Consider the following 14,470-nt stretch of genomic DNA (forward strand, 5'->3'; position numbering starts at 1 on the left):
CGCAATCCATTTTTTTTAAAATCTCAAATCGATCCAATCCAAATTTCCAAAAAATCGAACTGAATTGTTAATTCAGTTTAGTTCGGTTCGATTTTCGGTTTTAATCCATATCACTTTTCCTTAATTTAGTATGTACATATAATATAAAAACATTTGAAATTCTCCATATTAATCATATAAGCACAAAAAACATATACACTTTTGTAATGACTTATAAAACTAAACCATTATTATTTTCATAACGAAATACATTTTTATTTCGGTTTTTTGTCACCATATGCCACGATTTTTTACTTAATTTAAGATGATGATAAACTATCACCTAAACAAAAGTAATTCTTAAAACTACTAACTAATATAGATAAGGAAGTAGGGTCGAATCGATAGGAAAACAATATTTTTTAACAAAATTAATAATTTCCTAATTAATTAATATAATCTTAAGTATAAAGAAACAAGTTAATTGTGAATTATTAAATTAAGTAATAATTAAACTAGGGAAATAATCAATAATAAAAAGCCTAGAGTATAAGTTCAATAAAGAATAATATTGCAGGATAAAGCACAATAATTAATAATCATTGTTGTAATTAATCAAATTGACATGATCTCGCAATTTATTAAATCTAATTCTACCTATTGAAACTAGCCTTAATATCAAAATTATTATATCTTGATCATAAAATCAATATTGCGTATAACAATTAAACAAGCGCTAATGTAATTGCATAGAGTTAAAACAATCAATAAGAAATCAATATGCAACATCAACAATCAATAAAAACGAATCACCCCTTCATACTAATTCACGTGTCCACAAAACCCTAAAATTAAATTAACTACTCACATAGTCACACACATTAAAAATATCAACTAAGTCATAAGCTACCGTAAAAGCCTAAACAATCTAAAACTAAAATACAAAAATAAAATAAAATATAAGGCAGCCTCCAACGTCCGCAACATATAGGCCTCAATTTAAACCTAAAAATAGCAATGGATCAAATTCAGATCGAGTGTAGCTTCACCCGCATCCATCCATTATCTCAATCGCTCTATCCACATCCATCTGTCACCCGCTTCAACCATCATCCATATCCGTGTGTCCATCATCCGCAAATGAAATGAGTGGAGATGATGACCAATGAATGAGTATTTAAAGTGAAAAAAAATCCACATAAACTCTAATTTTTGGTTATTCATATAATACTTTATTTTATTTTATTAATAATAAAAATGGAAACAATAACAATATTGTATTAAAAATTAATTTGCAACAAAAAAAAAAAAAATTTTTTTGAAGACAAAAAAAAAATTGATTCTCTTGCACATTTCATATTTTATTATTAAAATTTTTAGATAAGAAAATAAATATAGGTTAAACGAGTGGGTGGATGGTTAGCGGGTGAAAAAGAGTATCATTTACATCCGATCCGATCCATCACCCGCTTCTCATCCATTTAATTCGGGTTTCGTCCATTTATTTAAAACGGGTGGAGCGAGTATCCGTTTAATATTGCCACCCATACCAAAAAAAAAGGCAAACTAATTTAGGCCTTATTTGGCAATTGACTGTTTAACTTGGTTTGTTTGACTGGCTGTTAGCATTGGTTGTTTGACCATTTGTTGTATGTAAAATATATTTGGTAAAATTAGCTGTTGGCTGTAATTATGCAAGATGACCTTAAAGGACATTATTATGAGTTCTTATTCATTTGTTATAAGTATTATTAATTATTAATCACTAGTTACTAATTTTTAATTATTAATTACTATTACGAATTACTAACTATTACTAATTATAAATTACTAACTATTAATTACTGATTACTAATTATATATTACTATTTACTAATTATTAATTGTTAATTACTAACTATTTATTAGCAAATTATTACTAAGTAGTAATCACGAATTACTAATAATCATTTATCATTAATTATTAATGAAAAGCCAAAAGCTAATGTCAAAAAGCTAGTAATTTTTGACGGAAAAGCCGGCTTTTCAACTAGCTAAAAAGCCGTTTGTCAAACACATTTTTTAGCTGGTTGACTAAAATAAAAAGCTAAAAGCTAATCAGAAAGCCCGCCAAAAACTATTTACCAAACATGGCCTTAGAGTAAATCTCGCAACACACTCACTCGGGCGGGCCCGATTGGACTCGTTACTTTGATGCCAGCAAATTCTCATTTTGGGTAACAATTCAGGACACCGTTCGGACCAATAACCAATTTTTTCTTAAACTACATACTACGTGCCAAACAGGAACGCTACCCGAGGAAATCAACCAAGGAACCAAAAAGGAATATCCTTTACCCAAATTGTCCATCCCTATGTTGGGCATTTTACACTTATAAAGTTTCTAAAAACAAAATTCAACCAAAATCGTTATGGCCCAAATTCATTCTCAATTACACAACAATTTAACAATAAAACATTTTTAGTGGTGACTACTACTTGTAACTGATGACGCAAATTCCAAAAAATCAATTCATTTTTCTTAAAAAAAATCTCAAATCCACGCGCCATCTAAACAAATCACAGATCACGTAAATGACATGCGCTATTTAAGCGCGTAAACAAATTTCAAAAAACGTACTAAAATGTTCCAGTAAACCAGGAAGTGCCACGTGTGTCCCCACCTGGCATAAAAGCATCGCATCTTCTCAGAGCTTCATTCATCGCACAACAAAATAAAATCAAAATAAAAAAGAAAAATAACATAAATTAATAAAATAATAAAAATAAAAATAAAAAAATAAAAAAATGAAAAAACCACCATAAGCGACGAACGAAGGAGCGAAGCTATGACGGTCATTTCTCTCTCCTCCAATCAACACCTCAATCATCATCATCATCACCATAATTTTCTGCAAATTCCTTTACTTTCATCTACTCAAATGTTCTAAATTGAGTCGAAACTTTATCAATTTTGATTTGATTTTGATGATGATTATGATGACGACGACAATTTGATTCTTGGAAAAAAAAAGGGAAAAAAAATCTTCGTTTTTAGGGTTTCAATCGAGTTTCCACTTGTCAGGTAATTTGATTTTGGATATTTCTGGTTTAATTGTAAGATTATCGTGTAAAATTAGAGTGATTTTGGTTGTGTTGTTGAGTTCAATGGTGAAAATCTGGGAATTGTATGAAACTAATGTGTAATAATAAAGAGGTTGAATGTTTGGGAGAAGGGTTTTTATTAATTGAATCTATTAATAATAATCAGCTGCAAAATCAGGCTGTTTTTGTTGCAATGGAGAATAATAATAGTAGTGTTATTGGTAGTAATAATTATAATAATTTGAATTTGGATATGAATGTGAATGATGAATCTTCGGCATCTAGGGTTAAGTTTTTGTGTAGTTTTGGGGGGAGTATATTGCCGAGACCTCAAGATGGGAAGCTTAGGTATGTTGGGGGAGAGACAAGGATTGTGAGTGTACCGAGAGATATTAGATATGAGGAATTGATGGGGAAGATGAGGGAGTTGTATGAGGCGACCGCAATTTTTAAGTATCAGCAACCCGAGGAGGATCTAGATGCACTTGTTTCGGTTGTTAATGATGACGATGTTACTAATATGATGGAGGAGTATGATAAGTTAGGGTCTGGGGACGGGTTTACGAGGCTTAGGATATTTTTGTTTTCTCATCCGGAGCAGGATTCGTCGTTGCATTATATGGATGGGGATGAGAGGGATACGGAGAGGCGGTATGTGGATGCTTTGAATAGCCTGTGTGAGTCTCCTGAGTGTAGGAGACTACAACAGTTTAATGATTCCCCGGTTATGACTCCTGTTGATGAGGTGCATATTGCTGATCAGATGTTTAGTTCGATGAATCTCGAAGGGAGTGTGCATAATCAGAGGAACTTTGAGATGGGAATGCCACAGTATAATTTAAGGAAGCTTGCTATTCCTAGTATGGGTTCAGGGCAGCATTTGGGTCATGCTGCACAACGGTATAATGAGGAAACTCAAACTCCGTGGAGTCCGGCTTTCTATTCCCCAAGATGTGGTGGACCTCATGATACACGCACTTATACTGAGTATCCATCTTCACCGTCATCTGCTTGTTATCGTATGCCATTTCAAGAAGTACCGGATAAATGTGTGGATAGGATGCCAGATGAGTCTTCTCTTCAACAAGGAAATGGTCAAATCCCATTTGATCCTCAACAGCAATACTCTGACAATGTAGCCTGGATGCCCCCTGGAGGTATGCCTGTTGATAGAGGTGGATTCCCTGGAAATATACTTAATGGGCATAGTGTTCTGGATAGACCAAGCGTCTGTGAGAATTGCAAAATGACTTTTCAAAGGAATCCAGCTGCGTCTGACTATCACTGGAGGCCTGAAGGTCAGGGTCATGTGGAACAGTCGGCTGTTGCAAATGGATACCCTCATGTTGCAAATCAGTGTGTTGAATGCTTTCCAAAGAGGGAACCTGTTATGTTGAACATGGATCCAAAGTTGCAGCATAGCATAGCTGGAGTTGGAAGGATGGGTGACCATTATAACTTAGATGGTTCTGGTGCAAACATCACTATGAGACCGAACAACTTACCTGAGGGGCACCTAGTGTCACCACCTTATGCCCCCCTTGAAGATTCTCGCTACCCCCAACCTGGTGCCGAATTGGGAGGTGAGGTTTTCCACGGCCAAGCTGTTGCTGCTGGTTCACAAGCTCACGTTCCTTTAGAGGAGCGAGGTGCCCATGCTACAAACTTGCCATACTCTTATGGCACAGATACTCCTCACCAAGTATTACATGGCCATCCGTCTGCACAGGCTATGTGGAGGAATGTCTCAACCCCGGTGCATGTGCCTCCAGTGTATGATCCTTCTAATCTTCAGCTGAGAAACGGTATGCCTAGCTCATCAGTTCCCAGGGCTAATGTTGAAGCCAGTCCCAGATTCTTTGTCGGAGTTGATCAAAGTCCTTGGGGTGAATCTTCCCGGAGTAGGTTAGGAGTTGAAGGATCTGCTACACCAGAAAGTCCTTATGGCCATTTTTTAAAATTGAGTGCTGGTGCTCCTTTGCAGGAAATTCACCCAACATATCCTCAAGATCCTTTAAGAAACACACCTAATATCGGTAATGTTCCTCCTATTGAATCTCGGAGACCTTCAACTATAATGAATGATAATATGCTTTCTTCTGGAACTAGAGATCACACTCCTTTACAAAGAATAGATGCTAGTAATGCTGTGGTCAGATTAGATGAAAGAAACATTCATCATGAATCCAATGGAACTACTCACTTGAGAAAAGCTGAGCGCCCAGATATAAATGGTTTCATCTGTACGCAAGAAGATAATAATGCAGAGAATAATTGCAATGTGGCTTCACTTAATACTATCAAACTAAATAACACAAGACCTGGTGGTGAAGATATTAAGTATGGTATTGAACCGGGAGAAACCAATACTTGCCCACAAGTAGAGAAGGCAGACTTGAGTTTCTTGCCTGAATTGGTAGCCTCTGCCAAGAAAGCTAAACTGGAAAGTGTCGAAAGGGTGAAAGCCAGAGCTCAGGAAGATGGCAATCCTGTTATCTTGCATGACAGTCCTGCAAAAATTGCTAATATTGATGAAACAGGATCACCGGTCAGTGTTTGACTGACTCGATTTTTTTTAATCACATCTATGTGGAAGTTTTCTTAATTCAATTACTTCTATGATGAACTTACGAGCTGTGTAATAGGATGTTGAAGGTAATTCTGAGCGTGACTCTGACGAAAACATTGATACGTCTAAGATTGAGCGCACAAAGGCTGAAGATGAAGCTCTTGCTAAAGGACTTCAGGTGCTTTCTTTTTAGCCCCTTCTCTTTTACTTCTGTTTTTACAAATTCACTTTCGTATTGAGAAAAATAGCAATAGAGACCTTCAAGCATCAGTCCTGCCAGCAGAGTAGCAGACTATCCAGGCAACGTGCTTTCGCCTGTGTCATTGTTTAGGGTGAAAGCTATTATTATCAAATGTCTTGGTTGAGCTCAGGACTTTGGTTGCTTTCATTCTAACATTTTCCTTAAACATGCTATTACTTATTTGCAATCATTAGATTCGAAAGACATTTTATGGAATGCGTTTTGTTGCTTTTGTTGCTGTAATTACTGATTGTGAAGTTCAATTCATGACTAGCATTAAATTCTTCACTTTTGTTGATTCAGATAATATTCAATGATGATCTCGAAGAGATTCGTATGCTTGGTTCTGGTACATATGGTGCTGTTTTCCATGGGAAGTGGAAGGGTTCTGATGTAGCTATAAAAAGAATTAAAGCTAGTTGCTTTGCTGGAAGACCTTCTGAAAGAGAGCGTCTTGTATGTTGTTTCCATTTAAGAATTTCCTTATCAGTATTATTTTATTTTACATGATGTGGTGATATTTTGGTTACCTTGACCCTTTTATATTGTGATGCCCATTTGGATAGAAACAATAATGAATGAAGCAGGTAAGTGAATCTGAAACATTAATCTAGACGTTTATGGGTGTGCTTGATTTACTGAGAATGTATAGCGGATTCAATATTCGTCCCCTCCCTCACTGCTTTGGCTTTACCTTATGGGGTGTTTGGTACATGGGAATTAAGGGTGGGATTGGGAATTTTAATCTCAATTCAAAAAAAATCTCTTGTTTGTTAGATGGGATTGAGAATAAATGGGGTGAATTCCCACCATTTTATTACCTAGGGAGGGTAGGTAATAAATGGATGGGAATGGGAACAAGTGGAAAATGACATTTTTGCCATTAATGAAAAGGAGAAAGGTTAGTAAGGGTAGTTTTGTATTTTTGTTATTTATTCCCTATCTATTACCATCTACCACCCAAACAAAGTATTATCATATTTTTATGTATTCCCAACAATCAATTCCCAATCCCATTCCCATATTTTAATCCCCAAACTCCCATTCCCACATCCCAAACGCCCCATATGTGTATGCTTTGTCAAAATTTTCTTTTGTACAATCGCATTAAGGCAATTAATTGTTCCTTCATCCCCCAAAATCAAATTACATGAATTGTTGCAAGTCATACTTAGGGAATTATTTCCTTGGTTTTATTATACTTCCTCTGTTTCTCTCAAATTGCATCACATAAAATGGACACGTTATTTAATGTAAGAGGAGGGAAAGTGCAAAAAAAAAAAAATTTAAGTAAAAAGTATATTTATAGTTTGTTTGGGTAATGTTAAGGGAAGGAAAAGAAGGGGGGGGGGGGAGGTGAAGGGGAGGGAAGGGAAAAAAGGGGAAGGAAGAATGATGAGTTTTCCTTCCAATCTCTCCGTTGTTGCAGGGATCAATTTTTTAGAATTTAATCCCTCCATTTCTCTCCCCTCCAATTCCCTTCGTCCCTAATTTTTTATCCAAATGAAAGATACTCCCTCCCTTCGTTTCCTTCCCTTCCTTTCCCTCCATTTCCTTCAATCCAAATCCCTTCGTCCCTAATTTTTTATCCAAATGAAAGATACTCCCTCCCTTCGTTTCCTTCCCTTCCTTTCCCTCCATTTCCTTCAATCCAAACACACTCTTAAGGAAGATAGAGAGGATAGGCCAAGTATGAATAAATTAGGTGTGGAAAGTTGTAAAAGATGTCAAAAAAGGAAGTGTTGCAAATTTAGTGAAACAGAGGAAGTATTACGTAAAAGATTATATAACTGCAATTGTTCGAGTATTTTCTTAAAACACATTTTATCGATAATTTGCTACCATATGTACATCAAATTTATTTTAAAAAAAATGAGTAACAAATCAATGGTCGAACGCTAGAAGATAATGGATTTTGGCATCTTAAATAAAACACCTCTTATTTATTTATTTTTTATTTTTATTGTTTTTATTTATGTATGAGCATGCTTGACTATTTAGTTTGCAAGCTGGCATGCACATTATGACTTCAAGTATATTTGTAATTTATATAAAATAGCGCTATCTAAGAAACTGATGTCTTAATTAATGATTTTATTATAGATCGCGGACTTTTGGAAGGAGGCTTTCTTATTGAGTTCGTTGCATCATCCAAATGTAGTTTCCTTTTATGGTATAGTACGCGATGGCCCAGATGGGACATTAGCAACTGTCACCGAATTCATGATTAATGGATCATTGAAACAGTACTTGCAAAAGAAGGACAGGTATTGACAACTAATGACTACTGATCTACAATAGTGGATTTATTGAGCTAGTTGTTCTGGAGTGTGTAGACTGCACTTTTACAATTTTCACACTCTTTGGATAGGGAAGGAGAAATATTGATGCTTTTTTTTGGACTATTTCTCAGTAATTAATAAGTAAAATTTCCTTTTCTTTACAGAACAATTGATCGGCGTAAAAGGCTAATCATAGCTATGGATGCAGCTTTTGGAATGGAGTATTTGCATGGGAAGAACATAGTGCATTTTGATTTGAAATGTGAAAATCTTCTTGTCAACATGAGGGATCCTCATCGACCAGTGTGTAAGGTATGTGCTTCTTGTGTATCTTGATCATTTATACCAGAGAGAGTTAATAATATAATTTTCTTTTATGCCTGCTACGTATGGTCTGGCCGTGTTTCTATAGTTTTTTTTTTCTTTTTTTTTTTTTTTGGCTGTGATGCCTCAAGCAGTTAAATGTGAAAATTTTATCATGAAATTTGATTCCCTTCATCTCTATTTCATGCCTACCTGAGTTCTTACATGATCTGATGTGAAGACTTTACATTAACTAGTTGATGTGATCCGCTAGTAAGAGAAAAAAGGAAAATATATTTTGTTGTCAAAATAACTATTTACGGATGCTGGAAGCTCTTTGAAAAATCATTGCATCTTGTATTTATGTTGATGGGTTCATAGCTGAATTTTTTTAGGGCCTACCTGCAAACCCAGGAATTTAGAGGATATATATGGTAATATACAACTTATGGACTTGATAATATAAAAAGATGGCTGTGAAGCTGGGCCTTTGCCCCGGCTTACCCGCCTGCATCTAAATGTGAAAATCTAAAGTAGATTTTAACAAGAGATGCTGGAAGCTCTTTGAAAAATCATTGCATCATGTATCTATGGTGATGGGTTCATAGCCGATTTTTTTAGGGCCTACCTGCAAACCCAAGAATTTGGAGGATATATATGGTAATATACGACTTATGGGGACCGGATTGTATAAAAAGATGGCTGTGAAGCTGGGCCTCTGCCCCGGCTTACCAGCCTGCATCTAAATGTGAAAAATCTGAAATAGATTTTAACAAGAGATGTTGAAGAACATTGTAATTTTTCAGTGCCTTAATTTTTTTATTTTATTAATATATATGGTGCTAATACATTAGTTTGTCATTTTTAGTAATCAGGGAATAACTAAGATTGTATTGCACCATTTGTGCCTAATATCAAGATGAGTAGAGTAGCATTTGACCTTATTTTTCGTGTCCTAGATTGGTGATCTGGGCTTGTCAAAGGTGAAGCAACATACATTGGTGTCAGGTGGTGTTCGTGGAACTTTACCCTGGATGGCCCCTGAGCTTCTCAGTGGAAAGAGTAACATGGTGACTGAAAAGGTGAGTGTTGGAATTATTCCCTGTTTTTTCTATCCTTGATATTAACCTTACACTTATGTGATGTAGATTGATGTGTACTCATTTGGGATCGTAATGTGGGAGTTGCTCACTGGGGAGGAACCTTATTCAGATATGCATTGTGCCTCAATAATTGGTATGTAAATCTTGTAGACGCTCTATGTGCTGTACTACTACAATTGTTAGTTTTTTTGCTGCTTCCTTTTGATATAAATTTGAAACTCTCTCTATGGTGTTGTGAGTGCTTATTTGTATTCTGATGTATGTTTAAGTGACAAGAAGAATGATGCTTTTAAGATGGTAATATTTTAATTCCCGTGGAATTATAATGATGATTGTGCTCTGTGTTTGGAACATGTAAACCACATATCAGATAAGTCCAGTATGGTGCAATGCCAATGGTTACCTCTTACCTCCCAAAAATTTAACTGATTAAATATTCTTTAGAATGATAAAAACACAAAATTTTGTTATGGTTCATTCAATTTCATCTACTGACTTTCTGTCATTTTCACTTGGATGAAAAGGTGGCTCTCTTATGCTGCTTGGTTGATAGGATCAAAGTTCCTTTTTCAGATTGTAGGATTACGAGAGATATTCTTATTCTTTATAATTCAGTTTATTATTTTCCTTCTTTGAAAGGCAAAATTCATGCCTTTATTAGCCGAGAATTGTTTTTGTATGGGTTTATTGAAGTACGCTGAATAGCTATACCAACATATGAGTCTACCATTGCTTTTTCCCCTGCAGTTTTGTGTTTCCTGGTCTCTAGTGAAAGGATGACCTATTTCGGCATAAGAGTGCTCTTGTAGTCCCGTATAGTGCAATTCTGTCATGAACCAAGTTCATTCAGCATCCACTTGAAGAACCTGTTAACTCCCTTAAAGTGTGTATAGTTACTTTTTTTTTTTTTTTTTTTTTTAGCTTGAGTAATTTTTTTGGTCCCCGTAGCTCATCTATAATACAGGAGGTCAGTTATACAGTGACCATAGTCTTCTCTCTGCATATTTCCTTTCTATCAGATTTTATAGTAGCCAATAGTCCAACAACAAAGCACACGAACTCATCACATGTATATGTATTCTTTAATTTTTTTTTTTACTGAAGGTTGAAAGGATTTTTCTTTTGTACAAAAGAATAAGTGCTAGAAAAGGAGTTAAGAGTTTTGAGAGTGGAGAAGAGTCGGGGTTCTGGAGGAGAGGGAGGGAGAGTGAGGGATCTATTTTCCCTTGTTTACTTGCTGGATTGGGGAAGAGGAAGAAAAGGAATAGGTGGAACTTGGGAGGTTTTATTATCTTTGTATATATAATAATACATCAAATCCTTCCAGATCTGGAAAGAAATTGCTGCCAGTTCCCTGTCCTAACAACACAGTATCATTTTTTTTTTAAAAATCCCTTGGCATTCCTTTCATCACCGTTAAGCATGGTCGACAGCAGTATACAGTAGCAGCTAAGGAGAATTAATAATCTGCTTTTCTGGTTAAAAAAATTATTGTTCATCACCAGGCTCAGGGAGCTCTGTACACCTCGAGCCATCTTGATATGTTGCTACTATATTACTAGAGGACTGATGTCTGAAGATAGAGGGCTCCTAATTTTCTGTTTTATTAGTTAAGGTTTTTAAAGTACATGTGTTCCATAGTTTTAATGGGCACTTAGGCTTTGGTTTTTTTTGACTGGGAATGTCCGAGTGTCTGAATATCACTAGATGACTGTAGCTGTAGACATTTGACAAACCCTGCATGTTGCTTCCAGGTGGTATCGTGAACAATACATTGCGTCCCCAAATTCCAACTTGGTGTGATCCTGAATGGAAGTCTTTGATGGAAAGCTGTTGGGCACCTGACCCGGTCGATAGGCCATCATTTACAGAGATTTCCCAAAAGCTAAGGAGTATGGCTGCAGCAATGAATGTCAAATGAGGCACAAGGCAGTTCATGAACTTTGCAGGTTTGATGTCTATTAGCTTGACACTGATCTCTCAAGTTCTGGAAAGCTAATTATTATGCTGCATTCTGCTTCAGACACAACTATGAAGAAGTATAACAGTTTTAGCATTTCATCATATATAATTCTTTTGTGTCACTATGCACACTCTAGCTGACATTCAGAAAGATCAGAAAGTTGGGAGTGCCATCCCAAAACTGAATGTAAGTGTTCCTGTGTGCACGACCTATATAGGCTATACCGTTATTACAATATTCTGAGCTAGATTAACTGTGTGAGTCGTTAGAAAAATGTGGAGGGGATGAGGAGGGGAAGACAGGAGATTGACAGGGAATGGAAGGGAGGAGACAGAATACTACGGGCTGCATTTTCCTTCCAAATCTTGAGAGGATTTGTTTTATTAAAAAAAGGGAAGCAAAGTGTATCCCTGTGATTCTATTCCCATCCCTTATCTATTTCCTTTTCTTAACATGAGAGAATGGATCCTGCATTCTCCTTCTCCTCCCTGCCCTTTAATATCCTTCCATCCGAACACACTAAAGAACCTTTAATTATGCTTTGAGGCTTGATTGTCGAATTGCATTCCCTTTGTGCAGAATGCCATGCTTACTGGTGGTCAATTTGTAGAGAGAAGGGCTCTTTGATTTCTAAGCTGAAGTGGTGGATTCCGTTGTATATATAAGCCAATATATTATATAGCATGATCCATAAAGGAACAAATAGTACCATAACTTGCTAGGTTGTGATCGCTGAAGTGGTCAAGTTCTTTTGGTTTATATTTATATTGTAGATTAGGAATAAATTATGTGTAAACATTAAATCAAGTATGCTGTTGTAAAGAAGTACATATGATTTTTGCTTCAACAGCTCTTTGTAGTTCATACTACTGATGTATTGACATCTTATACTCGTCGAGCATTATGGTAGATGTCTGAGAGGAGAGCTGAGCTGAAAAGAAATTGTGGCATAATTTTTTGTGAAACCTGGTGAGATTTCAATTGACGCCTTGGCAGTTTTGAATGTTTGATTATCACCTTCTGTATGTTTTTCCTCCTTTTTATTTTTAAAATCATCAATCAAGTATCTTATTTAGAAGATTGTACCTATTTGAATGCGTAACAGTTGAGGTCAAAGACATAAACTGAGTTAAATATAGGACCTTTTTTTTTTTTTTTTTTTTCACCTTAATGGAACTGGGGTCAAATTTCAGGTGGGTTACGACTCCCTTAACCAAAGGTTGATTATTCAAACTAATACAATAAATCATAAATCAATTATGTAGAGTAATATATTCAAAGGTAAATCCATGGTAATAATCTTTTTGATTGCTTTTTCCATTGTTCCTAGACTTGCCACCATCTCTAGCATCCTCGTCGTTCATCATCTACGTTTCTCTTCAAACCCAAATACACACCTCTTTTCTCTGTCACCGCTGTATCTCCCTTCACTCTCCTCCAACTCCTTTGCAGTGTTGAGCTGGAAATGAGGTGGAAAATGGTGGAAAGAGTGGGAGATTGTGGTTTATTAGTCATCATGTTAAAACTGATTAAATTGTCGGATTTCTATTGCCATTTTTTATGGACATGTCTTGGTTTTCACTATTCCTAGCTCAAAATACCATAATCTACTCATAAAATTTCTACAACTTAAACACAAAGAATTAACACGCACAATTGTAGAATAATTATCTCACCTCAATGAAAACCGAGGGGGTCCTAGATGATCTATTAGATTAACAAAAACATGTCAATCTATTGCTTACTGTTTAGTCAAGTGCTTAGTCGTCAACATTGGACACTAACCTCCATTGAAGTTTCCACCGACACCGTCCACCTTGCACCACCAACATCATAGCGGCTTAGCCGCCAAATTAAACGTAATCATTATGATAAAGGGGTGAAATTAAGGGCATGGTTAAGGGGTGTCATCCACCTCCATTAACGTTGCCCTTTAAGCTTCAATTTCTCTATTGAAACTTCTGAAATTTCCATTTAAAAAAAAGAAATTCAAAAGAAAAAAGGCTTTGTTCTTGGGTATGCTGACGCCTTCTTCCTGGTGGTTACTGACAACAAGGGTGTCACTCTGGTGGTGGTTTTGGTCGCGGCGTCATAGACATGGCGGCGTATTTTTTGGCATCGTGGTGGTGTTTTTGCCGGCGACGATGGCGAATGCACAGTCAGATTTGTGATTTGGTTGGTAATATTGCTAAATCATTGTGCTGCTATTACCAAATTCTCCCATACTAAATGAACGAAAAACCGAAATTGTCCTTATGATTGACATGTTTTGTTAATCTAATACTATTTTTGTTACATATTAGTTGTGACTGTCCTTTTTTTTTTCCTATTTTAGTAAAAAAAAAATTAAAATGAAAGTACAAAAATATCTTTAGTAAAGAACTTATAAACACAATTAACTACCTATATCAGATTTAATTAAATTCCTAATCTTACTTATTAACATAATATTTTCACGTAATTTAACTCATATAAAACTTAATTTAAAAAAACAATTCATTTCTATAAATCATTCAACTGAATCAACTCCCACGAATTGTCAGAATACCAACTTCTCAACGTCGCCGCCGCATCTAACCACCCCTGTCAACGTCGTCACCGCATCTACCACCATCGTCATAATCATCGCTGCTCATCACCATATTCAAAGTCGTCGCCTCCTCTTCCAGAATTCCTTTCTCACTCTCTCTCTCTCTCTCTCTCTTTTTTTTTTTTTTGAATCGTTTAGACCTGATGGTTTGAGGGGTGATTGGGCTAGTTTGGGGTGGTTCAAGGTGAGTAAGGGTAATTTTGGGTTGGTTTAGGGTGAGTAGGTGATTTTGGTGCTGAGTGAGGGTGGTTCGGCTGAGAGGAGTTAATTTCGGTGTGGTTAGAGTTGAGAGGGGGGTGGTTTCGGTGTCGTTTGGGTTGAGAGGTGGTGATTTTGGGGTTGTTCGGGCTGCGGGG

General features: G+C 36.1%; 1 protein-coding gene across 3 annotated transcripts; it reads left to right on the plus strand.

The window, feature by feature from the left end:
• Positions 1 to 2,489: 2,489 nt before the first annotated feature.
• LOC110720641 lies at positions 2,490 to 12,550 on the plus strand. 3 transcript variants are annotated; one of them, XR_002511344.1, is made up of 10 exons: positions 2,490 to 5,611; positions 5,709 to 5,810; positions 6,177 to 6,329; positions 7,977 to 8,140; positions 8,320 to 8,467; positions 9,418 to 9,540; positions 9,607 to 9,694; positions 11,316 to 11,510; positions 11,585 to 11,710; positions 12,104 to 12,550. XR_002511344.1 is itself a non-coding variant. In XM_021899692.1 (9 exons), exons 1-8 carry the CDS (start codon positions 3,149 to 3,151, stop codon positions 11,480 to 11,482), a joined length of 3,408 nt encoding a protein of 1,135 aa, XP_021755384.1. In that variant the 5' UTR covers positions 2,490 to 3,148; the 3' UTR covers positions 11,483 to 11,510; positions 12,104 to 12,550. The 3 variants fall into 3 exon arrangements, 1 of the variants encoding a protein (XP_021755384.1); XR_002511343.1 differs by having other exon boundaries at positions 11,316 to 11,710; XM_021899692.1 differs by lacking the exon at positions 11,585 to 11,710.
• Positions 12,551 to 14,470: the final 1,920 nt, after the last annotated feature.

This window comes from Chenopodium quinoa, unplaced genomic scaffold (assembly GCF_001683475.1).
Source record: "Chenopodium quinoa cultivar QQ74 unplaced genomic scaffold, ASM168347v1, whole genome shotgun sequence".
NCBI classification, from domain to species: Eukaryota; Viridiplantae; Streptophyta; class Magnoliopsida; order Caryophyllales; family Amaranthaceae; genus Chenopodium; species Chenopodium quinoa.

Bases quoted from the DNA above. Each gene is read 5' to 3' on its own strand.
- LOC110720641 (XM_021899692.1), top strand. From the start codon at position 3,149: ATGAAACTAATGTGTAATAATAAAGAGGTTGAATGTTTGGGAGAAGGG. The intron at 5,811-6,176 runs GTGCTTTCTTTT...TTGTTGATTCAG, and splicing joins CTCTTGCTAAAGGACTTCAG to ATAATATTCAATGATGATCT. The intron at 9,695-11,315 runs GTATGTAAATCT...TGTTGCTTCCAG, and splicing joins GCATTGTGCCTCAATAATTG to GTGGTATCGTGAACAATACA.